Here is a 25,995-nt window from a genome sequence, read left to right as displayed (position 1 = left end):
GCTGAAACAGAGCCCAGCACCCTCCTGTCCCTCCTGTCCCCTCCTGTCCCTCCCCAGCATCTGCTGCACCCCCCTGCCCAGGTGTGGGGTGCTGCACAAACAGCCCCAGCCCAGGCAGGACCATGGCAGCTCCTCCTGGGATGTATCCACAGCGTTTTGGGATCCTGGGAGAGCACCTGGGCTCGGCCTCCCCCGCCCGTGGTGCTGCTGCTTCTCCCTGAGCCCTGCGGGGTCCCTGGGCTGTGACTCAGTTTCCCCTCTGGAGGAGCGATCCCCGTCCTGCAGCTCCCAGGCCCGGCTGGGCAGTGCTGGCAATGCAGAGACTGAGGGGGATGGGGCTGCAGGGCTGGGCCAGCGCCGTGGCCAGCGGGAGCCCGGCTGGGTGTGGCCAGGCTGGCCTTGGCATTTTGGCCAGAATTGCTGGTGGAGAGCTCAGGGATGGTCACGGGGATGGAGAGAACTGGGATGGGCTGGCCATAGGGATGGAGAGAACTGGGATGGACAGCCTGGGATGGAGAGAACTGGGATGGGTGGCCATAGGGATGGAGAGAACTGGGATGGGTGGCCATAGGGATGGAGAGAACTGGGATGGGCTGGCCATAGGGATGGACAGCCTGGGATGGGCTGGCCATAGGGATGGAGAAAACTGGGATGGGCTGGCCATAGGGATGGAGAGAACTGGGATGGACAGCCTGGGATGGGCTGGCCATAGGGATGGAGAGAACTGGGATGGGTGGCCATGGTGAGGGAGAGCCTGGGAATGGGGATGGAGAGCCCAGGGATGGACTGGCCATGGTGATGGACAGCTGGGGGATGGTGATGGACAACCCATGGCCGGGTATCCGTGATGATGGACAGCCCATGGCTGGGTGTCCATGATGATGGACAGCCCATGGCTGGGTGTCCATGATGATGGACAGCCCATGGCTGGGTGTCCGTGATGATGGACAGCCCATGGCCGGGTGTTCATGATGATGGACTGCCCATGGCCGGGTGTCCATGATGATGGACAGCCCATGGCCGGGTGTCCGTGATGATGGACAGCCCATGGCTGGGTGTCCATGATGATGGACTGCCCATGGCTGGGTGTCCATGATGATGGACTGCCCATGGCCGGGTGTCCATGATGATGGACTGCCCATGGCCGGGTGTCCGTGATGATGGACTGCCCATGGCCGGGTGTCTGTGATGATGGACTGCCCATGGCCGGGTGTCCATGATGATGGACAGCCCATGGCCGGGTGTCCGTGATGATGGACTGCCCATGGCTGGGTGTCCGTGATGATGGACAGCCCATGGCCGGGTGTCCGTGATGATGGACAGCCCATGGCCAGGTGTCCATGATGATGGACAGCCCATGGCTGGGTGTCCGTGATGATGGACAGCCCATGGCCGGGTGTCCGTGATGATGGACAGCCCATGGCCAGGTGTCCATGATGATGGACTGCCCATGGCCGGGTGTCCGTGGCGCTCGGGCCGGGCAGCGCCAGGGCAGGAGGAGGCTGCTCTGACGGGAAGCCGTGGAAGGGGAGCCGGGGAAGGGGAGCCGGGCGTTGCTATTTTCACTCACCACATCCTCTGTCAGTTTCTAAGAACCGCTGGCGGATTCCTGGTAAGAGATTTCGGGGTGTGACAATGTCCCGTGAGGTGCAAACTGTCACCGGGCTGGGCCGCGCCGGGCCGTGCCTGTGGGGTGTCCGAGTGGGAGTTTCCTCCTCTGCTTACAGCTCGTGGGGGAAAAACCAGAGCGGGGTTTGCATTTATGGCAAGTGCTGCTGCTCTTGGCAGCCCCCTGCGCCTTCCTGTGCGTGTTCCCCAGCTCTGGGTCCCCTGGGGGGTGTCACAGAGGGGACAGGAGGGTGAAAACCTTGTGAGAAGCTCCGTTCTCCCGGCGTGGATGGGGGTTGCTGATGTAGGGTGGGTTTTGGGTCAGGGAGGGTCCCGCTGCCTCAGGGGCACCCAGCAGAATTCCCGTCCCCAGCTCTGCTGCAGGACCGCCCTGAGCTCTGGGAAAGCCAGGCTGGAGGGGCTGGGGAGGTTTCTTCGGGATCTGGGAGGTTTGGCAGAGCTGCCCTGCCCTTGCTGTGCTGCTGAAGCCACACCCCGGCTCCGGGGTGCCTCGGGAAGCTGCTGGACACAACATTCCCGCAGAATGGGGTCAGCAGGGAGGTCCTCCCCCGGCCAGCCAGAGTGTGGGGCTTTGCCTGGGGAGGGACAAGCTGGACATGCCCCTGGATGGAGAAAATCCCCTTTCCCCACGTGTTCAGGGCGGGCCAGAGGCGCAGCCCAGCAGCTGCTCCGAGCTTTTCCTAAAGCTCCCACCCCCGAGGAGCACGGAACTGATGCCTCCCGTGTGTTTCCCTGTTCCAGGACTGCCTGAAGGCCTGTCAGGAGCAGATCGAAGCGGCCTTAGCCGAGAGCCTGAAGCAGGCATCCCAATCCCAGCAGGAACTCAGCGCCAAGGCGGCGGCCTACGGGGGCAGCCAGCCCACGAGCACCCCCACGGACGTCACCGACGTCAACCTGTGACCAGCCGCCCTTCCCGAGAGCTCCGACCCCTCCCTGGACCACCCCCAGCTCGCTGCATCCCCCCTGCTCATCCAGCACCTCCGAGGGGCCCTTCCCAGGCTGGGAATGTGGAGCGGGATCTGCACTTGGAGCTGCTGCAGGTGGCCAGGGGGGAGTGACCGAGGTGGTGCCAGGGCACAGGAACGCTGGGCACGGGGAGCAGGAGCCTGGATGAAATTGGAATTGTTTCTCTGTTGGTGTTCCCCGGCTCTCTGAGGTGTTCATGGTGACTTCCAACCCCGTGAGGGACAAAAATCATGGAGATCCAGCCCTGCAGGACCCGAATCCTCATCACCCCCAGCTCCTGCGGGGCCACGGGGCTCGCGGAGCAGCTGCTTGGTGGCCCCTCGGTCCCGATCGCTTCGTGCCACGTTCCCACAGCTCTGGGGGAAGTTGTGCAGCTGCTTCTGCTTGGAGAGGACCCGTGGGGCTCGTTTGTTTTTGCTGTTGGATGTGGGATTTTGGGGACGCGCTCCCCGGCCGTGCCTTGGGAGGAGTTCGGGTTTGGGTGCTGTCCCCTCGGCTTTTCCGCTGGCCCACGGAGGCTGCTTAATTTATTGTTCACTGCTGGGAAACGGGCAGGGAGGAGAGCTGGCATTCCTCGGGGTGGGGCCTGGATGCTGCTCTCCTCTCCTTCCCAAAAAAGTGCCTTTTCTCCCTTCGCCCTTCCCCTGGCTCCCTGGGCAGTGGGAGACCCTCACTCGGAGGCTGGCTGGTCCTTTGGTAGCTTAGGCATCAGACTAGGATTTAAGGAAAACCTTTGAATGTGCTGCTATAGTCTGGGATGCATCTCCACTCTTCCAGGGCAGGGATTTCGGATCACGCTCAGGACAAGGGGGAGGGGCTGTGTTCATCCACGTGGATCCGAGCTGCCTCCTGAGAGGGTGGAAAACTGCTGCGCACTTGAGTTGGAAAAGCAATTCCTGCATTTTTGTATTGTTGGTGTTGATCCTGTTAGTTTTGTATAAAAAGTGTTTTTAAAATGCAAAAAAAAAAAAAAAAAAAAAAAAAATGCTGCTTTTCTATGAGAAAACCATTACAGAGTGGAATTAACCAGGAGAAGCCGGAGACTCTGCAGGGATGGGAGGCAGATGCTGCTGCCACCTGGGGACCTCTGGACACGTGGCTCCGTGGCTGTTGTCCTCCACATGGAAAAAGAGAAATCTTCCTTTTTGGATGCCACCACAAAAATCAGGCAGAAAAAGGTGGGGCTGCTGCTCCTCCCTGAGCCTGCCTGGTCCGGAAACCCACGGAGCCGCTGCCTCCTGCGAGCAGGAGGAGGGCTGGGACAGAGCCTGGCTGTGCAAAATGAAATCTTTCTTTTTTATATATATATATATATAAATGAGTTTTTAATTTAAGAATAAAGTGGTTTGGTGTTCACTCACAGTAGTCCCGCTGCTGGGAGAGCCAGAGAACCCCGTGATGTTGCAATAAAGTATTTTAAACAAACAAAAAAAAAAACGGCTCGAGGGTTTCCCTGCACCTTCCCCAGGGCTGGGCTGGGATCCCTCCCTGGTGATGGGGATCCCTTGGGAGCTCCAGCCCTGCTTTTCCCAGGATGGAACCACAGGGAGAGGGTGGGCAGGACCCTGAGGGACACCGGGGGTAGCTCAGGGATGGTGAGGGATGAACATGGAGCGAAACACCTTCCCAGCAGGCTGGAGGGTGACGGGCACTGGAGCAGCTCAGGGGGTGGCAGGACAGTGTCAGCTGCTCCGTGCCAGCCCAGGCTCCCTCTTGTGCTCATCAGCCTCTGGCTTCTTTAAAATAAGATAAAAATCAGGAAGTCACGGAAGAGGCGGTGGCGTGTGGGGACCCAGCTCCTGCTCCTGCCATCGGAGGTGACAACAGGAGGCAGCTGCCCTTGGCACAGCTCCCGGGGTGCAGCAGGGGCTCCTCTCCGTGGGCCAAACCTGCAGGGCACACACCTGGCAGCGACACCGGCAGCAGGTCCCAGGGAAGCACAGCCTCGTGGAAAAGTCCCCCCCTGGGTGTTCCAGCAGAGGTGGCACCTGGGCACAGCGCCAGGAGCAGCCCAGGCAGGTGGCCTCCATGGCCAGGTGAGGACAGTGACCCCGTGGCTTCAGGAGTAAACCCTGGGGGGACTGGAGTGAAAATCCCAGGGCAGGGAGTCCCAGAGGCTGCTGGGGACAGGGACAGGCCGGGACCACACCGGGCAGACCCAGCCCTGACCGACACGGCTCCGGTTTTATTTCCAACTACAGGAACAAGCCAAAGTGTCCCAGTGCTGGTGGCACCGGGCTCCCGGGTGTGACAGGGGCTGCCCTGCCCCGTGACAGCAGCACAGGGCGCTCAGCCCCGCTCTGTGGGCACAGGTTGTTCCCAGTGACCCCTCGGGATCCAGGACGGACACTCCTGATCCAGGCTCCCAGCTGCATCCAGCAGCATCCCAGGGGTGGGTGGGACAGGCTCTGCTCATTCCATGGCCAGGGGCTGCTCCCCCTCCACGTCCCTCGTCTTGGAGTTCATCAGCTCGCGGCGGATCTCCGGTGAGATCTGCGGGTGGCTGTGGAACTTGAGCAGCTCCAGCAGGGCCTCCTTCTGCTCCGAGGACAGGTCCTCCTTGTAGCGCTGGGCCAAGGCCAGGAAGCTCTGGTGCCACAGCACGGGCAGGAGCCGCTGGTCCGTGCGGAAGGCCAGGAAGTGGAAGACCAGGGCATCGAGCACGCGGAAGGGCAGCGCGTACTTCTTGTCGATGAGCAGGCGCAGGAAGATGCTGTTGGCGCCGCTGTACTGCATCTCAGCCAGCTTCAGCAGCGCCGCGCTGCGGGACGGGGACGGGGACACAGTCAGGGGACAGGGACGGGGCAGGGGACAGGGACACAGTCAGGGGACAGGGACACAGTCAGGGGACACAGTCAGGGGACAGGGATGGGGCAGGGGACAGGGACACAGGGGACAGGGACACAGTCAGGGGACAGGGACGGGGCAGGGGACAGGGACACAGTCAGGGGACAGGGACAGGGCAGGGGACAGGGACACAGTCAGGGGACAGGGACACAGGGACACAGTCAGGGGACAGGGACACAGTCAGGGGACAGGGACACAGTCAGGGGACACAGTCAGGGGACAGGGACACAGTCAGGGGACAGGGACACAGTCAGGGGACAGGGACACAGTCAGGGGACACAGTCAGGGGACAGGGATGGGGCAGGGGACAGGGACACAGGGGACAGGGACACAGGGGACAGGGACACACGGACACAGTCAGGGGACAGGGACAGGGCAGGGGACAGGGACACAGTCAGGGGACAGGGATGGGGCAGGGGACAGGGACAGGGCAGGGGACAGGGACACAGTCAGGGGACAGGGACACAGGGACACAGTCAGGGGACAGGGACAGGGCAGGGGACAGGGACACAGGGGACAGGGACACAGTCAGGGAACAGGGACACAGGGGGCAGGGGACAGGGACACAGGGGGCAGGGACACAGGGGGCAGGGACACAGTCAGGGGACAGGGACGGGGCAGGGGACAGGGACACAGTCAGGGGACAGGGACACAGTCAGGGGACAGGGACACAGGGACACAGTCAGGGGACAGGGACATGGGGATACAGGAGGGGGTGAGGGTCAGGCATGGAGCCACAGGGACCAAGGAACAGGCACGGGGTCAGGGGACAGAGCCACGTGGACAGAGGAGGGGTGAGGGGTCAGGGCACGGAGCCACAGAGACACAGGAGGGAGTGAGGGGCCAGGGGGTGCTGGGCTGGAGCCATGGGGACCAAGGCACAGGTACGGAGTCAGGGGGGGCCAGGATGGAGCCATGGGGATGGAGGAGGGGACCTGGGGACCACAAGGGTCAGCAGGACTGGAGCCATGGGGACCAAGGAACAGGCATGGAGGGAGCAGGCTGGAGCCACAGGGATCAAGAAGGGACCAGAGGGGTCAGGGGGGCCAGTCTGGAGCCATGGGGACCAAGGAATGAGCACAGAGGGAGCAGGCTGGAGCCACAGGGATCAAGGATGGAGCACAGGAGTCAGGAGTCCACATGGCTGGAGCCACGGGGACCAAGGAGGGACCAAGGGGGGGACCAGGCAGAAGCCAGAGGGACCAAGGAACAGGCAGGCCCAGAGCCATGGGGATGGAGAATGGGGCTCAGGGACCAAGGAGGGACCACAAGGGTCAGGGGGACTGGAGGCATGGGGACTGAAGAACGGGTGTGGTGGGGCCAAGCTGGAGCCACAAGGACCAAGGAGAGACCACAGGGGTTGGGGGAACTGGACTGGAGCCATGGAGCACCAGGCATACAGGAACAAAGCTGAGCCTTAAATCTCAACCCCAGAGGGAGCTAAGTGACCCCAAACACCACATCCAAGGGGCTGGAGAGGCTGAGGGATGGATCCAAGGCACTTCCCAGGATCTCTGAAAGAGAAGCTCTTCCCCCCAACCCCTCAGGGCCTCACCTGGAGTGCAGGACGGGGATGGAGCACTTGGTGAGGATGCTGCCGATGATGATGGCCTCCCTGAGCGTGCACGTGCCGGACTCACACAGCGGGATGAGGATCCCTGGGAACGGGGACAGTCAGGCATTGACCACCTTCAGCCACAAGGCAGAGCCCTGGGGCTCAGCCCCTTCTCCCTGATCCCAGGAAATCACCACTGCTGCAGGGTACAGGGTCCCAGCCATGCCACAGCCCCTCAGGTACCCAGCCAAGCCCCAGAGGAAACCCTGCAGGACCTCCTACCTTTGAACCAGGCCGCTGGCTTGAACAGAGCCTTCTTCAGAGCCATGTACAGGTGGAAGTTGAGCCGCTTGTACTCGGCGATGTCATCCCGGATCCGCGGCAGCAGCACCAGGTTGTAGAACCGCTGGGCCATCCTCTCCTTCAGGTTGGAGGAAAATATCCTGGGAACAGCAAAGCACGAAGGGATGGATGAGGAAAAGAGGCCATACAGGGGTGGGTTAGTGTTTTGTAAATCTGGTTTTGGTTATGGAAAGAAAAAGCCAAAAATCCCATGGCAGAGGGTCCCTGAGGCGAGCTCACCTGGTGGCCTGGTACATGGCAGCGGCTGTCCACGTCTCTGGCTCGGTGATGTAGAGGATCTGCTCCCAGTTGGACAAGGCAGGAATGATTTTAAACGCCTTGGGGAGCTTCCCGCTCCTGTACTTGGACAGCACCTTCAGAGACAGGGACACAGGCCAGGCCATGACTGGGGGCACTGACAGCAGGGACACGAGGGAGTTGTCCCCTCCCTCAGCACCTCAGGGTGGTGGCTGTGGGTTCAGCTGCTCCGGCCTCACCTCCCTGACCCCTCTGTAGACCTCCAGGACACGGGGGTCGAGCTGGGGCATGGGGCAGCCCGAGAGCTCCGACAGCGCTGTGTCCACCTCCGTCTGCTTCTCCGTGATCTTCTCCATGATGATGTCGGCCAGGGTACGCCTGGGGCCGGCACAGGATGGGGTCAGTGGGGGGCCAAGAGGGGCAGACAGGGGCCGGTCAGGGGCTGACAGGGGAGGGGGGCGAGTTGGGGTCTGTGCAGGGCCAGGGGGAGGGAGAATGGGGGGTTGCAGGGGGCTGACACGGGACAGGGACTGAGTCAGGACGAGGGGTGAATCGGGGATCGCACGGGGCTGACAGCGGACGGGGAAGTTGGGAGCTGACAGGGACAGGGCAGAGTCGGTGTCCGTGCAGGCAAGCGGACACCCAACCCCGGCGCAGCCCCCTCCTCACCTCAGCGGCGGGTTCTTGTTCATGAACATCTCGATGGCTTTCTCGTCCTCGGGGTCCACCTCCACCTCCCCGCCGTAGTCTCCGCTCCGTCCCGCGGCCGCCGCCGCCGCCTTCTCCAGCGAAGGCCATTCCTCATCATCCTCCGAGTCCGAGCCGGGACCTGCGGGCAGCGGCGCTGGCTCAGCCCGGGGCCGCGCACCCTCGGGGGTTCCGGAGGGTGCCGGGGGTTACCGGGGGCTCACCCAGAACCGCGCTGCGCTGCCGGGGGGCTGCGGGCGCTCCGGGGCCGTGCTCGGCCTCCAGCTCCTCCTGCTGCCGCCGCGCCTGCTCCAGGATGCGCCGGGACAGCCGCGCGTCCACGAACCCGTCCCCGCCGCCATCCCCGTCCTGCTCCTCCGCCCCGCGCTTCGTCCGAGCCCGAGCCCGCGGGGCCGCGTCCTGCAGGATCTGCTCGGCCAAGGGCAGCGCCGGGGCCGGGCCGGAGCCCCGCGCCCGCCGGGCCTTGGGCATCGCGGGGGCACCGGGGGGCGACCGGGGGGCGACCAAGTCCGCACCGGGAAGCGACACGTGGGGGTCTGTCCCCGCCTTTTCCGGGGCGGCTCCGCCTCTTCCCGGTGCCACTGGCCCCGCCCGTTCCGGTGGCGGCGCCGGCACCATGGGGGTCACCTGGTGAGGGCGGGGGGCTCCGCGACGGGCTCCGGGGTGGGGGGACGGCAGCGGGAGGGGTTCCTAGAATGGGGAGACGGCACTGGGAGGGACTTCTGGGATGAGGAGGCGGACCCGGGAGGGCTCCCGGCGGGGACAGCCTCGGGGACGCGGGGAGAGTCTCCGGGTGGAGAGCGCGGAGCAGTCCCGGGGAAGGGGGCAGGGGCCGGGGGCGCGGTGCCCCGGTGGGTCCGTGACCCCCGGTGGGTCCGTGACCCCCGGTCCCTGTGGCAGCGTGTCGCAGGTGCCGGTGGCCGAGGGCAAGAGCGTGCAGCAGACGGTGGAGCTGCTGGCGCGGCGGCTGGAGGCGCTGGGCGCGGAGAAGCAGGGGACATTCGGCGTGGACTGCGAGACCTATCACACCGCGGCCGCCCTCGGCACGCAGGGTCAGCAGGGCCGGGGGGCGCCGGGGCCAGCCCTTCTCCAAGCTCCTTTTTCCCTTCTCCTTCCCGTCCTTTTCTTCCTTTTCTCCCCCCTTTCCTTCTCCTTCCCCACTTTCCCGGGAGGTGTTGAAGAGGCGCCTGGATCTGACGCTGGGTGGTGGGGTTTAGGGGTTACAGTGGCAGTGCTGGACTGAGGGCTGGACTGGATGATCCTGAAGGTCTCTTCCAACTTTTATGAGCCTGCGATTCTACAATTCCTTCTCCTTTCTCCTTTTCCCCTTTTCCTTTCCCCTTCCCCCTCTTTTTGCCCTTTCCTTTTCCCCTCTCCTTCCTCCCCCCAGATCCCCACATCCCTTCCAGGCCCTGATGTGATGTTCACCACGGTGGCACTGAGCCCACGCAGCCCCGGGCTCTGCTCAGCCGGTGTTCCCAGACAGACCCACTGGAATCTTCCAGAGCAGCTTTTTCCTGCTTTTTTGGCAGCTGGAACTTGGAGGAGAGGCCGAGCTCAGGGTGGACAGTGGGTGGGAGGTGGGTGCTCCTGGGGTTCTCCTTCCACCTCACCCCGAGCCGTGCTGGCGTTTCATCCTGGGGCTGCCGAGGATTTCTTTTTCCCTGTAAACCTCCAGAAGGAAACGCAAGCTATTCCCTGACCGGGTATCGCAATAAATACGCGAGGATCCGGAATTAAAGCAAGGAGCACAAAGGCAGGAAGAGGAGCTGCTTGAAGGCAGGAATGTTGGTTTTCCAGCCCGGCTCCCCTCGCTGTCATTGCAGGGCAGACAGGGAAGCTCATGTACGTCATGCACAACTCCGAGTACCCCCTGAGCTGCTTCGCCCTCTTCGAGAACGGGCCCTGCCTCGTGGCCGACGCCAACTTTGACACCCTCATGGTGAAGCTCAAGGGCTTCTTCCAGAACGCCAAGGCCAACAAGATCGAGAGCCGCGGCACCCGCTACCAGTACTGCGACTTCCTGGTGAAGCTGGGCACGGTCACCATGGGCCCCAGCGCCAGGGGCATATCTGTGGAGGTAAGAGCCCTTTGGGAAGGGTGGGGAATGCAAGGAGAGGCAGGGAAACTCCATAGGGGAGGCTGGAGAAGGAAGGTTTAGGGGTGATCTGTTTGAGGATGCCTGAAGTGAGCCAGCAGGGAAGATGGAGAGAGATTATTTATTTATAAGGGCCTGGAGTGCCAGGGAAAAGGGGAATGGCTTCCCACTGCCAGAGAGCAGGCTTGGATGGGATACTGGGAAGGAATTCTTCCCTGTGAGGGTGGGGAGGCCCTGGTAGAGGGTCCTAGAGCAGCTGTGGCTGCCCCTGGATTCCTGGAAGTGTCCAAGGCCAGGTTGGACAGGGCTTGGAGCAGCCTGGGATAGTGGAAGGTGTCCCTGCCCTGGATGAGCTTTAAGATCCCTTTCCCAACCCATTCCATGATTCTGTGATTCCCTGTCCTGTCTGTGTGTCCGTCGTGTTGCTGGTGCAGCAGGCAGGTTTTTATCTCCTCTCCCAAGGTTTACTTCAGCCAGGTGCTTTGGGGCTGTCCCTGCCGTGGGAATCCCTGCAGGAATGCCATCCAGATAAAAAGCTGATTAAATTCCAGATGCACCACACGAGCACCATCCCTCAGGTTAATCAGTGTCCTGAGGGGGATAAAACAAACCCTCCAGTGCTAATTCCCTGCTGATTTGGGGCTTGCTGCCCTTCCCTTTGCATTTTTCCTTCCCTGCCCCTTTGGAAAAGATCTCTTGCGTGTTTCCAGCACGTCCTGTCTTAGTTATATTTACCCATCCTTGTTAGATGCGGAATATTTGGGGAGGTTTCCATGAAAACCTTCCCTGCAGAGAGGCTCCAGGGCTCTGGGGGGTGTTCCCAGGTGGAATACTGTCCTTCCTGGAAGCTCCAGGGGTTTGGGGGTGTTCCCAGGTGGAATGCTGTCCTTCCTGGCAGCTCCAAGGGTCTGGGGGTGTTCCCAGGTGGAATGCTGTCCTTCCTGGCAGCTCCAGAGGTTTGGGGGGTGTTCCCAGGTGGAATGCTGTCCTTCCTGGCAACTCCAGGGGTTTGGGGGGTGTTCCCAGGTGGAATGCTGTCCTTCCTGGCAGCTCCAGGGGTTTGGGGGGTGTTCCCAGGTGGAATGCTGTCCTTCCTGGCAGCTCCCAGGGTTTGGGGGGGTGTTCCCAGGTGGAATGCTGTCCTTCCTGGCAGCTCCAAGGGTCTGGGGGTGTTCCCAGGTGGAATACTGTCCTTCCTGGCAGCTCCAGGGTTGTGGGGATGTGTTCCCAGGTGGAATACTGTCCTTCCTGGCAGCTCCAGGGGTTTGGGGGGTGTTCCCAGGTGGAACACTGTCCTTCCTGGCAGCTCCAGAGCTCTGGGGGTGTTCCCAGGTGGAATGCTGTCCTTCCTGGCAGCTCCAGGGGTTTGGGGGGTGTTCCCAGGTGGAATACTGTCCTTCCTGGCAGCTCCAGGGTTGTGGGGTGTCCCCAGGTGGAATACTGTCCTTCCTGGCAGCTCCAGAGCTCTGGGACTGTGTTCCCAGGTGGAATACTGTCCTTCCTGGCAGCTCCAGGGGTTTGGGGGGTGTTCCCAGGTGGAATACTGTCCTTCCTGGCAGCTCCAAGGGTCTGGGGGTGTTCCCAGGTGGAATACTGTCCTTCCTGGCAGCTCCAGGGCTCTGGGGGGTGTTCCCAGGTGGAACACTGTCCTTCCTGGCAGCTCCAGGGGTTTGGGGGGTGTTCCCAGGTGGAATACTGTCCTTCCTGGCAACTCCAGGGGTTTGGGGGGTGTTCCCAGGTGGAATGCTGTCCTTCCTGGCAGCTCCAGAGCTCTGGGGGGTGTTCCCAGGTGGAATACTGTCCTTCCTGGCAGCTCCAGGGGTTTGGGGGTGTCCCCAGGTGGAATACTGTCCTTCCTGGCAGCTCCAGGGGTTTGGGGGGTGTTCCCAGGTGGAATGCTGTCCTTCCTGGCAGCTCCAAGGGTCTGGGGGTGTTCCCAGGTGGAATACTGTCCTTCCTGGCAGCTCCAGGGGTTTGGGGGTGTCCCCAGGTGGAATACTGTCCTTCCTGGCAGCTCCAGGGCTCTGGGGGTGTTCCCAGGTGGAATACTGTCCTTCCTGGCAGCTCCAGGGTTGTGGGGATGTGTTCCCAGGTGGAATACTGTCCTTCCTGGCAGCTCCAGGGGTTTGGGGGGTGTTCCCAGGTGGAACACTGTCCTTCCTGGCAGCTCCAGAGCTCTGGGGGTGTTCCCAGGTGGAATGCTGTCCTTCCTGGCAGCTCCAGGGGTTTGGGGGGTGTTCCCAGGTGGAATACTGTCCTTCCTGGAAGCTCCAGGGGTTTGGGGGGTGTTCCCAGGTGGAATACTGTCCTTCCTGGCAGCTCCAGGGCTCTGGGGGTGTTCCCAGGTGGAATACTGTCCTTCCTGGCAGCTCCAGGGGTTTGGGGGTGTTCCCAGGTGGAATACTGTCCTTCCTGGCAACTCCAGGGGTTTGGGGGGTGTTCCCAGGTGGAATACTGTCCTTCCTGGCAGCTCCAGGGGTTTGGGGATGTGTCCCCAGGTGGAATACTGTCCTTCCTGGCAGCTCCAGGGCTCTGGGACTGTGTCCCCAGGTGGAATGCTGTCCTTCCTGGCAGCTCCAAGGGTCTGGGGGTGTTCCCAGGTGGAACACTGTCCTTCCTGGCAGCTCCAAGGGTCTGGGGGTGTTCCCAGGTGGAACGCTGTCCTTCCTGGCAGCTCCAGAGCTCCTGGCTGTGTCCCCAGGTGGAATACTGCCCCTGTGTGATCGCCAACGACTGCTGGAACCTGCTGATGGAGTTCATGCAGAGCTTCATGGGCAGCCACACGCCCGGGATCCCGTCGGTGTTCGGCTCCAAGCACGACAGCGCCTACAGCCCCGGGGACACCATGGTGCAGTACATGGAGCTCTTCAACAAGATCCGCAAGCAGCAGCAGGTCCCCGTGGCTGGCATCAGGTGAGGAGGATTCCCTGGAGCTCCCTGACTGCATCCTGTTTGCTGCCTGGATCCAGAGTCCCTCCAGAGTGTGGCACGGGAAGCAGCTGCAGGGTTTGTTTTTTTTTTTGCCCTTCTCGATTTCTCCTATTTGGAAGTTTCCCGGTGCCTCGTGCGTTTCGGGTTCGTTCCCGCACGGTTTGGGATCCTTGGATCTTTATTCAGTGCTTTGTGTGGGGAATCGCTGTTTGTGCACAGGGAAAAGAGAAATTCCAGCCAAAAGCAAGGGCAGGGATTCCATGACTTCGAGCAGCTACAGGAGAGAGCTGGTAAATTTGTATTTTTTTTATATCCGCCTCAGTGTTTTGCTGTGTTTCATCCCAATAAAACGCTGGATTTTGGGAGGAGGAGTCGTCCCTGCTCAATGCTTGTGTTGTTTATTTACAGAGTCTTCCCTTGGATTTGGTTCAAGAGCTTTATACCCCCAAAGCAAACATTTCCCTGTGAAAAAAATCCAGGAATTCTTGCATTTTGCTGTTCCTGGCACGTTCTTACCTTGCCTTCACCCTTTGTAGCTGATGGGAGTGCCCAAATCTGCTGCCTCTCAATGAAGGCTCTGGATAAATTAAAAATAAATAAATAAATAAGCCTGGCAGGAACTTTTTCAGGCACTGAGGCAATTCCAGCTGCTTTATCCCATTGTTTTTAAGGTTGGTAATAAACGTCCTGTCCCTGCACACCATTTGAGGAATCCTGATGGCTTCAAGATTCAATGGAATAAGGAGGGATTTGGGCAATAAGAGCCAAAAATTCATTGTAAGACATAATGATACCACTTCAGTATATTTTTTTCCTTCATATTCCTGGGAAGGCACCAGCATTCCAGCCCCGCTGGGATGTACCCTGGATGCAAAGGGCAGGTGGAGAAGCTCCAAGGATGGTTTTGGGAAGGGAGATATCCAAGCAGGACAGTGGATTCCTTGTGAAGAAGCAGTTCAGGGAAAAAAATATTGATGGTTCCTTGCCCATAAGAGCAAAGAAAACAGAAATAATTTGTCCTAAGCAGGTTTTTTTTCTGAAGCAAGAAGTGGAAAAAAGCTGATTTGTGGCTTGATTTTCTGGCTGAGAACTGGTTTTTTTTTTGTTTTTTTTTAATGTGATTCTCTGATTATCATTTATACCTTCAAACCTAATTAACTGTTGGAGTGCTCCGAGCTTTTAGTTGTGAGCATTTAATAAATTTAATCAGCACAGGGCCCAGCAAGAGGTGGTTAATGAGCCATAAGAAATGGCACAACGTCCCCTAAGTGTGGTAGCAATGCTGAATATACTGAATTTTTTGCAGCTCTTAGCCCCAAGTTCATGGCTTGTGTGGGACTGTTCAGTGGTGAAAATTCACTGTTGTCCCACCTGGTTAAACTGGGAAAACTTAGGGAAACAAGTTTTGTAGGGATGGTTATCCCTGTCCTGTTTCCCATTACAAGCCTTAAGGTTTAAAAAAAAAAAACCCAACCCCTCTTAATGAGCAGATTAGTCATGGTGAATGTTGGTAATGCTTTGTTAATTCCCAAGGCTGCTCCGTCACCGGAGATGGCAAAACTCTGCTCACGTGCCTAAAAAACGTGGAAGTGTGTGCTGGAATCCCTGGGGATTCCTGGGGGTTTTTATGAATACATTCTGCTGTTCCTGGAGTTCTAAAAAGGGACCCCTGGAGCCACTTTCTGCCTTTAATTAACCCCTTGACGTCAGTGGGTTTCCACAGACGTGAGGATGAGGAAGATTTAGTCCTTTATGTCCCAGCAAAGCCTGTTGCTGCATTCTGGGAGTGAGGGAATCAGCTGCCTCACATGGCTCTGGCTCTTGATGGCCAAAATTACTCTTTTTCCCTGAAAAAGAATCCTCATTCTTCCTGTCAAATCATGGTTTGGAAGGTTGTTTTTCTCAGAGGGAGAGGTGGCCACGCTGAGGTCCTGTTCCACTATGGATCCTTTTTTTTCCCTGCTTCTGCACCTCTCAAAATCTCTGTCAGTGTTGTTTCATTCCCTAAATTGAAGCCTGACCTAGAGGGAACAGGGATTTTGGGAATGGAGGCCTCACCCTTGCGTGGTTTATTATTTATATTTATTTATTTAACTAGGGGATGTTATCAGGGTCACAAGTGCTTCAGTGGCAGAGCCAGTCCCGAGTCTCTCTGCCACCCCAGGGCATTTTTGGGGCTTTTGTTCCGTTCTCGTGCTGTGGCTTTTTTTTAATCTCACAAAGAGAGTGAGGATCGTTCATCTCCAGTTTGAATTCTTAGACGTTGCAGACTCGTTGCAGCTGTGCCAGCGTGGATTTCAGTGCAGGTATGGGGTCAAAATGGGCCAGGCACCGGTGCCACCCTCACCTCGGGGTCCCTGTCACCTCAGGGGCCATGTGGGGTGCGACCCCCATTATCTCAGATCCCCCACCTCAGGTTCTCCATCACCTCAGGGCCCCACAGCCCCCTTAGACCCTTCCCATCACCTCAGAGACCCTTTGGGGTGTCCCCTCATCACCTCAGGGTCTCCATCACCTCAGAGACCCCATAACCCCCCCCATCACCTCAGAGTCCCCATAGCCCCCTCCTTGGTCTGCCCATCATCTGAGGGACCCTTTGGGGTGCCCCCTCAGGGTCTTGAGAATCTCAGAGCCCCCCTTGTTTCTCCCATCACCTCAGGGACCATTTGGGGTGCCCCCTCAGGGTCTTGAGAATCTCAGAGCCCCCCTTGTTTCTCCCATCACCTCAGGGACCATTTAAGGTGCCCCCCCCCGCATCACCTTACGGTTTTCACCAACCTCAGAACTCCCTTCGCCCCCCCATCACTTCAGGGTGCCCCCTCATCACCTCAGGATCTCCACCTCAAGGTATCCATCACCTCAAAGCCCTCACAGCCTCCCTCTTGTGCCCCCCCATCACCTCACGGACCCCCGTGGGGTGCGCCCCCCCCCCCCCCATGACCTCAGCACCTCCCATCACCTCAGGGCCCCCGTGGGGTACCTCCCACCCCACGCCACCCCCTCGGGGGGCCCCGCGCCGCCCCTTTAAGAGTCTCTTTGTCTCCGAGACACCCTTATTTACCCTCCCGTGCCTCAACCGAACTTCGGCCCCGCGATTCACAAAGCCCGGTACGTCACGGGCGGGGGCGGGACTCGAACCCGCGCCGGCCCGCCCCCCCCGGCGCCCATTGAACAGCGCCCCCTGCCGGCTGCGCAGACTCCGTACGCCCCGCCGGCGCTCTGCCCGCCGCGGCGTACTCTACGCCAGCGGGGTGCGTACGCTAAGCAAACAGCGTAAGCACCTGCGGTCTTAGCCTGTGTGCCGCGCTACGCAATTGGCGTAACCGGCGGCGATGGGGGCGGGTGTTGGCGTTGAGTGACGCGGTCTGCAGCCAATGAAAGAGCGGGGCGGGGCGCGGCGGCCAATGGGCGGGGAGGGGGCGTGGCCGGCCGGGGCGTCTCGCGCTGGGTGACAGCTCGCGCGTGCTGGTGATGGCGGTAAATAAAGGGGACGGGGGGGGTGAGGGGGGGGGACACACGGGACGCGACCCCCCCTGGGGACAGAGAGGGAGAGACGGGTGGGGGGATATGGGGGGGTTGAGGAGGACGAGAGGAGGGGTCTTTGGTGCCCCCCCCCCTCAAAGGGACACCCCCCCCTCCGTGATGCGGGTGTGGGGCTGAGGCGGACCCCGTTGCCCCCCCCCCCCCCCGTCATCCATCACGGGGGTCGCCGCCTTTGTGTGCGGGCGGGACCCCCGCGCCGGGCTCGGCGGCTCCGCAACTTTCCCTTTGTTGAGGGAACATCCTCCCCTCTCCACATTCCCCCCCTCATGCCCGGGATAGACTCCCACCTCTCCAGACCCCCCCTCATCCTCCCCAAGACCCCGTTCCTAAACCAACCCCAGATCCCCTTCCACCTCCTCAAATCCCCCCCTTCCCGGGACCCTCTTCCCACACGTTCCCCCCCTCCCCGGGACCGTGAGGGGGTGCTGGGGGTCGTGGCTTTGCTGGGAGGGGGAGAAAACCCCTTTAAAAACTCCCTTTAAACCCCCGTGCTGAGCGTGGTGGAGCGGGGAGAGGGCACGAAAACGGGGGAAATCGATGCGGGTTTGTGTTTATGTAGAAAAAAAATACAACCCCAAAAAAGCCGTGGGTTGGTGTCCCCAAGAGGGGGAAAGAGCAGAACTTGATCGGGGGTGTGGGCTTGGGGTTGGGTTTATTGGCGGTGAGAGGCAGCAAAACTGCTTCAAAATCCCCCTTTTTTAAACCTCCGAGGGTGTCCCCCCCCCCTTCCACGAGGGCTCCCGGAGCCACGGGAATCACGGATCAGGCAGAACCGAGCCCCTCCAAACGGGAATCCAGCGCTGGAAAAGCTGCTAATTTTAGGGAAAGCGCCCGTTAATCGCGTTACGCTGGGATCGAGCCTGATCCCTGTGTCAGAACAGCTCCAGGTACTGCCGGGGGAGGAACAGCGGTGGGGAAAAGCATCCCCGTTATCCCGAAATCTTGGAGCTGGGAGAGTGGGAAGTTGTCTTTACTTTGCGGAGTTCCTTGCTGTGCTTTTCGTCAGGGGGAGATGCCTGGAGTGGCTGGGCTCGTCTGGTGTGAAACGATGCAAAATTTGGTCCTTTCACGCGCCGCTGCCTCGGGGAAAATGCTCGGGGAAGATGCTCGTGGAGCCCAGGGAATGAAGCGGTGATTCCTCGTTCCGGGGAAAACTGATGGAGTTCGGCGGGAGGTTTTTTTTTGGAATAGAGTCAGTCGTTCTTTATCCGGAGGGAAGGCAGAAAATAGCGGATTAAAAGGGATGGTTTGAGGGGGCTGGAAGCAAAAATAAGGTGTTGGGGAGGGGGCTGAGAGCTGAGCTGCTGCTGGAGCTGAGGAAACGTGGCTGGGATGTGGGAATGAGGATGGGAGAAAGAGCTGGAGCATGAGAGGGGATAAATGAGTGGAATTGTGAATTAAAAACTCCTTGTGGATGGGAGCCGTGTGGATTAAACTTGGATTAAATGAGTGTTGCTCTAAAGTGTTGGGAGCTGCCCCGAGAGGAATTTTCACCGAATTTTGGCTGCTCTGCCTTGGGCAGCTGCACTCGGGGGCTGCAGTGGTTTATCCAGGGTCAGAGAGGTTGGGTGATGTTTAAAAACCCGAAAAGGAGAAGGCAACAAAAGCGTTTGGGGTTTTATTTGGTGTTTTTAATTGCCTTGAGAACGGGCTGGGTGCAAATATTTGGGAACGATGTGCCAGGCGTGAGCAGCGTTTGATGTCTCCGAGCTTTCAGCAAACCATAAATGTGCATTTATTCCTCCCCTGATCATTCTCCCGATGAATACGAGCTGACTCCAAGTAGAAAAGGGTGTTTAGAAGTTGGCAGATTTTTTCCAGTGTGGAATAATTCTGGGTCTTGTGCAAGCTGGGTTTGTTACAGAGAATTTCGCTTGTTCAGGAGCAGGGCTTGGACAATAGTCACATATGCAACGGGTTAGGGGCTAGAAAGGAGCCAGGAAGCCAAAACTGGGGATTTGTTTGGCTGTTGTGTGTCCAAGGATTGTTAGGAAGGAATCTCTTGCTCCAATTCCTGCCGAGATTCCGGCTGCATGTGGTCCAAAGCCCTGGGCTTGACAGGAGGCCCTGTGAGGATGGAGAAATTGGGGGTCAGCCTCGTGGGTTGGGGAAGGGCATGGTGACAATTGGTCAGTGGGGACAGAAAAAAACAAATTCGGGTTCTGTCTCTGCTCTGGGTGTGTTTTTTTTTTTGCAGAGAGTTTCTTGTGGCTGGTGCAGCTCTGCCCACATCACACGCTGCAGGTTGTTTTCCTCGGTGCTAAAACACACTCACTTGTTAATTATTATTTTTAAGCAGCCCTGTTTTGTCTCAGCACCTCCAAACACGTGACAAGAAGCACTTTCTCAGCAGCAAAAGTGGTTTATTCAGTAGAAAGGACTGAAAATGTCTTTCAGATCCTGTTTTTCTTGGCCTTTTTTCCCTTCGTTAACTGTTTTTCTACTGCAACGTCACAGGGCTTCTGCTGGGACTCGTAAAGTGAAATTTAGTGTTTTCTCAGCCCTCAGAAGATGTTAATGGATTGATTTAGAACAGTTAACAAACGGAAATACTTCAAAATACTGCAAAATTCTAAAAGAATAACGCAAAATTCAGCTGCTGCTGTGTTAAGTGTGGATTCTTTCCCGAGTGTTTTTAGCTTTGGGGAAGTGTGAAAGGTTTTCTGAAGTTGACCCCAGCTCTGAGGCAAAACAAAACTGAGGGGTTTGGTTTAAAATTGTTATAAATAAACAGAGAAATAGTAAATAAGTTGTCTGAAAGCTTTGTCTATGGGAGCAGTGGTTGAGGTGAGGAGGAGTGGGAAGATGGGGTTGTTCCAAAGATCCCCTCTCCCCTCCAATCCTTCCTTTTCTGCAGGAATCCTCTCCAGGGAGAATGAGAAGTTTTCTTGCTTTGTTTAACAACCTTTGTGGTTTTCAGCTTGAATATTTCATCAAGGGTTGGGTTTGGTGCTGTTTTTTTTTTTTTTCCCCTTTGGGGAATGAAACCTTGGGAGATGTTCCTGTCTTCCTGTCTCAGCAGCCTGTTGTTCCCAAACCCTTCACCTTTCCCAAACCCTTCACCTTTCCCAAACCCTTCACCACAGGCTCTTGTATGGAAAAATGCCCCCCTTCAATGCCAGTGAAAAGGAAGAGGATCCTCATTAGTGTGAAACCCTTAACGAGTCTTTGCTCCTGAGGGTGCTGAGCAAATCCAAATTGTTGAACAGAAATAATTTCAAAATCCCATTTAAAGCTGAGAATATCTCAGCTGTTGGTTGATGTCTCCCCGTGTGCCCACAAATGCTCTTCACTTCGGGGTTTTAGGAGAGTTTAGCTCAGAGATGGATCAGGTGAGGCTTTTGTGGCTCAGGAGCCAGGGAATTCCAGCTTCAGGAGCCAGGGAATTCCAGCACAGAGCAGCCAGAACACCCCATGAAAACAAAACAGATTAAAGGGGAGAGGAAGTAGAAATGGGAATGAGATTCTGCCCTTTGCCAGTGTCTTTGGGATGGAATTTCTAGGTGAGCTGAAGCTGATGATTTGTGTACTTGCAGTAATTAATATCCTGGTGTACTGAGGAAAATGCAGATTAAAACCCACTGTTCTGCTGGGCGAGAAAGGAAAAAAAATCCCTTTTGGCAACAGTGTTAAGAAGTGTCTGAAGTAGGCGTAAAATAACACAAAGCTGCCAAGTTTATATTTTTTTCCCTAATTGTTGTTAATGAGCTTTTAGCTTTGCGAGATGATAATGAGAAGCACGTGAGCTGTTACACCTCCAGTTCGTGACAAATCAGTCGAAACCCCTCAGAAAACGGCAAATTGTTGGGACATACCTTGGGATTTTTTTTGAAAGAACACTCGCTAGGTGAGTTCCTTTAATTAGGTAATTATGCTGTAATTCACTGAGAAGTCTGGCTTTGTAAGAGCTTTACTGAGGAAGTAAAAGATATCTGAAAACCAGGAGCTTTTCGTGTTCCTCCCCACGGTGCTCGCACTTTCCTTGTCTCTCTGCTTGGCTCTGTAATTCAGCTTTCAGCTGCTTTTCCAAATGGAGACAGAGAGCTGGAATCCAGGGATCTGACAGCTCCAAGTTCCTCTGAAATGTGTCTTGTGTAACGTGTCAGTCATGACAAATGGACTATTTAAAGAAAGATTCTGACTAAGGAGGTGGTTTTTCTGCGTTTTTGGGAGTTCGCTGACTGAAAAGCCAAAGGAAAAAGCACATCCTCAGGCACGGGAATCCCCACCGAAGGCTGGAATCGCTAAATAACTTGGCTTCTAAAAGGAAATAATGGTTTTGGGGGCTGAGGGAGATCACAAAAACTTTCCCACTCAACCCCTACGTGGGCACTGAAAAAAAAGGAGCTGTTCCCCCCCCCCCCCTCTGGGAGCAGCCAGGGATGGGGTTAGGTTTTTGGTTGGTTTTTTTTTCAAAGGACCAATTTACTGGAGCAAAGCTTTAGTGCATTTCTGCCCTTTTCAGGCTTTTCAGGCAAAGCATGGAAGATCAAGCCAAGAGTTATGGGCCACAGCTGTGTCCCTGCATTGAGATGTTCTATAGGGGATCAGCTGAGCTGATTAAGGAACGGTGACCACGGCTCCCATCCCTTATTCCCTGTGAAAAGCAAATCCATCCCCTCCATGGAGGCAGCGCTGCCTTGGGACCGGATTTTCCCACTCGCTTTCAGTGGGCGGCTTTAGATTTGATGAAGAAATACTGTCCTCTAATTACATTCTGCCCCTCTCTCCCAGGCTTTGAAAAGCTTCCGAAGACAATTGGAGGGTTTGGAGTTGAAATAAAAGCGGTGTGGAAGGAGCTGGGCAGGGTGGGGTGGTGAAGTGATAAGTGGCTTTTAGCTGGAAATCCTAAAAGTGTCCTGAGGAGAGCACTCAGTGCTGCCTCGTGGGTTCTTTGCTGCTGGGGCTTTGTTCCCATTTTTTTTTTTTCCCCCCTGACAGGGATCGGTTTCTCTGAGCCTGACTCCATTCCAGTAAATTCCTGACAAAACTGGGCTTTGTGCTAAATCCCAGAATAGTTTGGGTTGGGAGGGACCTTCAAGCTCAAACAGTGCCACCCCTGCCATGGGCAGGAGCACCTTCCACCATCCCTGGGTGCTCCAACCTGGCCTTGGGCACTTCCAGGGATGGGGCAACCACAACTCCCTGTGCCCTTCCCCACCCTCGAAGGGAGGAATTTTCCCCTAATATCCAATCTGAACCTGCTCCCTATCAGTTTAAATCCATCCCCCCTTGTCCTGCCACTCTTTGCTCTTGTAAATCCTTTCTTTGGATGTGCTGGACCCGTTCCAGCTCTTGCCTGGTGCTGGGGTTGACTTTATCCAGGAATTTCAGCTGGTTTAGAGCTGTGCCTTGTGCTGCAGGTTCAATAACAAGTGCTGTGTGTATGAAGAAAGTGATGGAGATTTGTGGCTGACTCCTACCTCGAGTATTACCTTCTTATTATATTTTTATTCATAAATTCTGCTCTGGGGTCCACCAGACCCAGATCATTTCTTCATGCACTGAACTTCAGCAAATAAAGTTGGGCATGAAAACCTCCCCCCGCCCCACCTGAGATGTAACTCATGGAATGAGGAGTTTATGGCTTTTTTTTGATTAATGGTGTTTGGGTTTATAGTCACTGTGGGTTTCTGGGTGGAGGGAGGGGTGTAAGGATTGAGTTACACAAATCCAGGGATGTATTTTTATGTATATGTGGGTATCTGTTTGTGTGTGTGCGTGTGTCTGTAGGGGTGTTGGTGGAACTGGATGTTTAAGGGGTTTTCAAGTCATTAACAGTGAGAAATTAAATCATTCAGAGGTCCTGGCTGGCTCAGAAGGCTGCTTCAAGATGAATTCACCAAAATTTGGGCTGTGTTAATTAAAAACCCCTTGATTTGGGATGAGGGAGCCGAAATCCTGGATTTCAGTATCCGTGCTCCAGCTCTCCCATCCAGTGACTTTCCATGGCAGTTACAGGTGGGTTTCTTTTTGTTATTGAGGTTCCTCTTAGTGGCTGCTTCTTCTGGTGGCAGGGACGTTTCTGGTTGGAATATTTGGAATATATCTGGTTGGAATAGTTGGAATATTTCATGTTTCATTTAAGAGCAAACCATGTTTTAATGTCTGCTGGTTGCTGTGTAGAAGTCAGGATTTGGACTTCCATGGTTTTGGTGGGTCCCTTCCAGCTCAGGATATTCTGTAATTTTGTGGATTTTTTTGTGTCTTCTGCAGATGGAGAAAAATAATGGGAATACCATGTGGGAAGAGCAGGTTGATCCAGAGAGTTGTGAGGAGGACAAAGCGGGGGTTATGTCCTTTAAAACCACACAAGCACAAAAAACTTGTTTTAATTTTAAGGACAACCATTCTAGACTTAGGATGGCATTAATTATGCTGAAAAAATCGGTGTAAAACTCAGCTATTCTTTAAAAAACCCCCTTAAATCAGCTGTTTATTCCCTGGAGTTGTGAGAAAGAGCCCTGAGCTTGGATTTAATGATGTTTAATCATTCTTTCAAAAACACAAAGGAGGCACTAAAAGCTGTTCAGCTGAGCTATAAAGAACTAATAGCTATAACTCAGATTCAAAAGTGATTTAGTTCCAGAGGTAAATCCATAATCCGACCAGTCAGGAGTTAATCTGTCATCAGACTAAGACTAGAAACAAATCTATTTAACTAAGAATAGTTAATTCACCTGAACCAGAGCAGGGATGAAGATCCTGCTCACCAGAGTTTATTTTGAAGAAATAAAATATTCATGATAGAGGGTGGAAACAGCAAGTGGCTTTCAAAGGGGGAGGGGAAAAAAAAAAAATCTCCTTTGGAATTTGCACTGCTCTTTTCCTGCACTTCCCAGGATGGTTGGAACCTGCTGGTTTGGACAATGTGGAAATGAGTCAGTGAATAAGGGAGGAGATATCCTGTTTATCCTCAAACTGGAAGGGTTTAGGAACGGCTTTTTGTGGCATCAAACCCAAATTCACCTCTCCCTCCTTGCTCTCCTTGTCCTGTTGTTGTTTCATCTCAGGACAAATTGAAGGGATGAACTTTAACCTCTTGGGAGGATAATTTATTAAAATAACAGATGCTGCAGAATGGGGCCTGGGTTGATCTGCAGTTCTTAAGGAAGATTAACAACCTGAGGGTTCACAAATCGGGGTCCTGCTTCCGACCTCGGCTTGTGGGGAGGACAAAGGCACCGCTCAGATCCTGCCTGTAATTCAGGAGGAAAAAAAAAAAAGGATTTCAGCCAGAACAGGATTCCTAATATGCAAATCAGGAATAATTCCATCAGGAAATGGGGGGGAAAGGTAGATTTGAGCAAGTGAAATCCTTCCTTTTCTACCAGAAAATAGAGGCACAAACCTTGGGTGAGGCTGGGGCTGCAAACACAAATCTTAGTTTTATTTATGCCGCTCCAGGTCCCTGTTTGGACACTGAGGAAGAGCAGGGATTGCTGGATAGATTCGTTTTTCCCAACACAAAACAGGCCCAGCAGCTGAGCAGAGGAAGAGGATGTGTAAATCCCTTAATTCTTTGTTGGCAAGAAAACACAGAAGCCCTTGGTCGAGCCCCAGGGTCTGAGTGGAGGGCTCAGAGATTTGCTATTTCCAGAGCTGGGGACACAGCAGCACTCCCCATATGGAAATGTGGGAATTCTTAGGGATGCTGGACATAAACACCACCGAGCACCTTGGGGTTTGTTGGGCAGACAAATAAAACCCCGAAGTCCTCGCTGCGCTTGGATAAATTGGAGAAATCACTGTGATTTACTCCCTTTTATGGCATTTACAAAACCCCCAGAAAATTTTCTGCTGTTACAAAACCCCCAGAAAATTTTCTGCTGCTCTGCCTCGCTCGTTTGGGGTTAAAAAAAAAAAAAACCCTAATAATTGATTGGCAAGCGAAGGAAAAGCAAATGCTGGAGAGGGCTGTTGGAACACGGCGTTATTTTTGCCTGGGGATCCCAAACGCATCGGAGGCACCTTCCCTGCTCCGAGCCCAGCCTGTGGAATTGTGCCCTTCTCTTCAATGCTCTTTGCCTGTTCATTCTGGCTGGGGAGATAATAAGGCACAGCCTGCTGGGCTTGGCTGGTGCTTTATTGCCTCGGAGATGGCTCTGACACCTCGGCGTGACCGATGGCTCCCGGATCCGCTCCCGCCTCCGCCGGGATGGGTTCGTGCCTAGGCCGGCGGAGATTTCGCCAGGATGGATGTGAATTGTGTTCCGAAAACAGCAGCAGAGGACTCCCCAGAACTTAGCAAGTGTTCACTCCGTGCCGTAATCCCTCTTTGTGTCTGTCACAAAGAGATCCTGGGAAGAGGCTGGGATTCCGCTGCCGAATCCCGCGGCTGCTCGTGGATCCCTGCGGCAGCGAGAGGACCCCGAGGTGCTGGAGCTGCCAAACTTCCCCTCATCCCTGTGCCACGGAGGGGTTTGGGGTTTGTTTTATTGACATGCCCTGGGTTTTGATACGGAATGAAATCAGGTTTGGGAATGCTGAAGGTGCTCGAGGTCAGAATGTAACCGGCTCTGCTTTTGTAGTCATGGAATCAGTGAAGCTGGAAAAGACCTTTAAGGTGATCAGGTCCAAAATGATGTTGGATTTTGTTGTTGTTATTGGGAAGCTGGGTGGGATTGGAGTAGGATTTTCCCTGTGAAAAGGCTGGGTGGGTGATTTTTGGTATTTTTAATACATAATCTGTGAACTGTTGCTGTGAACCTCAACTCACTGGATGTGTTGTTTTCCTGCCGATTGGTGATAAATGGGATGTGCTGAGTGGGATAATAATGGTTAAAGAGCGTGGGGAAAAGCCAAAACGCTTCCTGCAGGCTGGAAAAACGTAGGGATTTGTGTGGCTGGTTATGATTAAAAGGAATGATAAGGCAGGGAAAGTGGGAATCAGAGGGCAAGGCTGCTGATCTCTGCTCCTGCTTTGTCACGTTGGGATGATTTGGTTTAACCTGTGCCTGGTTAATTATTCCGTGGGCCCAGATCCCTGCCTGTGCCTCTGTCCCTGGAGCAGGATCCCTGCGCAGTGGGAAGTGTGAAGGGAAGCAAAGATGCTGGGTTTGGTGTGAATCCTGACAGTTCGGGGATGGGGGGCACGAAAAAAAGTGAATTTCCCGTG

The 25,995-nt window shown here is 55.9% G+C and overlaps 4 protein-coding genes across 7 annotated transcripts in view; 3 read left to right on the top strand and 1 right to left on the bottom strand.

The window, feature by feature from the left end:
- Positions 1 to 4,011, top strand: part of CCND3 (cyclin D3) — a 36,680-nt gene extending 32,669 nt beyond the window's left edge. The window contains exon 5 of one of the 2 annotated variants that reach the window (XM_068996060.1): positions 2,371 to 4,011. In XM_068996060.1, the coding sequence (XP_068852161.1) occupies positions 2,371 to 2,529 (159 nt within the window). In that variant the 3' untranslated portion in view covers positions 2,530 to 4,011. The remainder of the gene's footprint in view (positions 1 to 2,370) is intronic. The other variant, XM_068996061.1, reaches the window with a different exon arrangement.
- Positions 4,012 to 4,760: 749 nt separating this feature from the next.
- BYSL (bystin like) lies at positions 4,761 to 8,857 on the bottom strand. The gene is made up of 7 exons (XM_068996057.1): positions 8,509 to 8,857; positions 8,267 to 8,426; positions 7,837 to 7,975; positions 7,580 to 7,713; positions 7,280 to 7,440; positions 6,998 to 7,100; positions 4,761 to 5,356 (listed from the first exon to the last, which is right to left on the bottom strand). The coding sequence occupies exons 1-7, from the start codon at positions 8,774 to 8,776 to the stop codon at positions 5,008 to 5,010; spliced, it is 1,314 nt and encodes a 437-aa protein (XP_068852158.1). The 5' UTR covers positions 8,777 to 8,857; the 3' UTR covers positions 4,761 to 5,007.
- A 13-nt stretch (positions 8,858 to 8,870) lies between these two features.
- On the top strand, positions 8,871 to 13,964 carry MED20 (mediator complex subunit 20). Of its 2 annotated transcripts, XR_011146675.1 has the most exons (5): positions 8,871 to 8,935; positions 9,206 to 9,357; positions 10,132 to 10,385; positions 13,105 to 13,624; positions 13,743 to 13,964. XR_011146675.1 is itself a non-coding variant. In XM_068996056.1 (4 exons), exons 1-4 carry the CDS (start codon positions 8,922 to 8,924, stop codon positions 13,318 to 13,320), a joined length of 636 nt encoding a protein of 211 aa, XP_068852157.1. In that variant the 5' UTR covers positions 8,871 to 8,921; the 3' UTR covers positions 13,321 to 13,720. The 2 variants fall into 2 exon arrangements, 1 of the variants encoding a protein (XP_068852157.1); XM_068996056.1 differs by lacking the exon at positions 13,743 to 13,964 and having other exon boundaries at positions 13,105 to 13,720.
- A 2,785-nt stretch (positions 13,965 to 16,749) lies between these two features.
- USP49 (ubiquitin specific peptidase 49) overlaps positions 16,750 to 25,995 on the top strand; it is a 30,444-nt gene continuing 21,198 nt past the window's right edge. For both annotated transcript variants that reach the window (XM_068995921.1, XM_068995922.1), the window contains exon 1: positions 16,750 to 16,811. The gene's annotated coding sequence lies outside the window, so the exon portion shown is untranslated. The remainder of the gene's footprint in view (positions 16,812 to 25,995) is intronic.

Source organism: Aphelocoma coerulescens, chromosome 26, assembly GCF_041296385.1.
Source record: "Aphelocoma coerulescens isolate FSJ_1873_10779 chromosome 26, UR_Acoe_1.0, whole genome shotgun sequence".
NCBI classification, from domain to species: Eukaryota; Metazoa; Chordata; class Aves; order Passeriformes; family Corvidae; genus Aphelocoma; species Aphelocoma coerulescens.
This window is presented reverse-complemented; position numbering and strand designations above follow the sequence as displayed.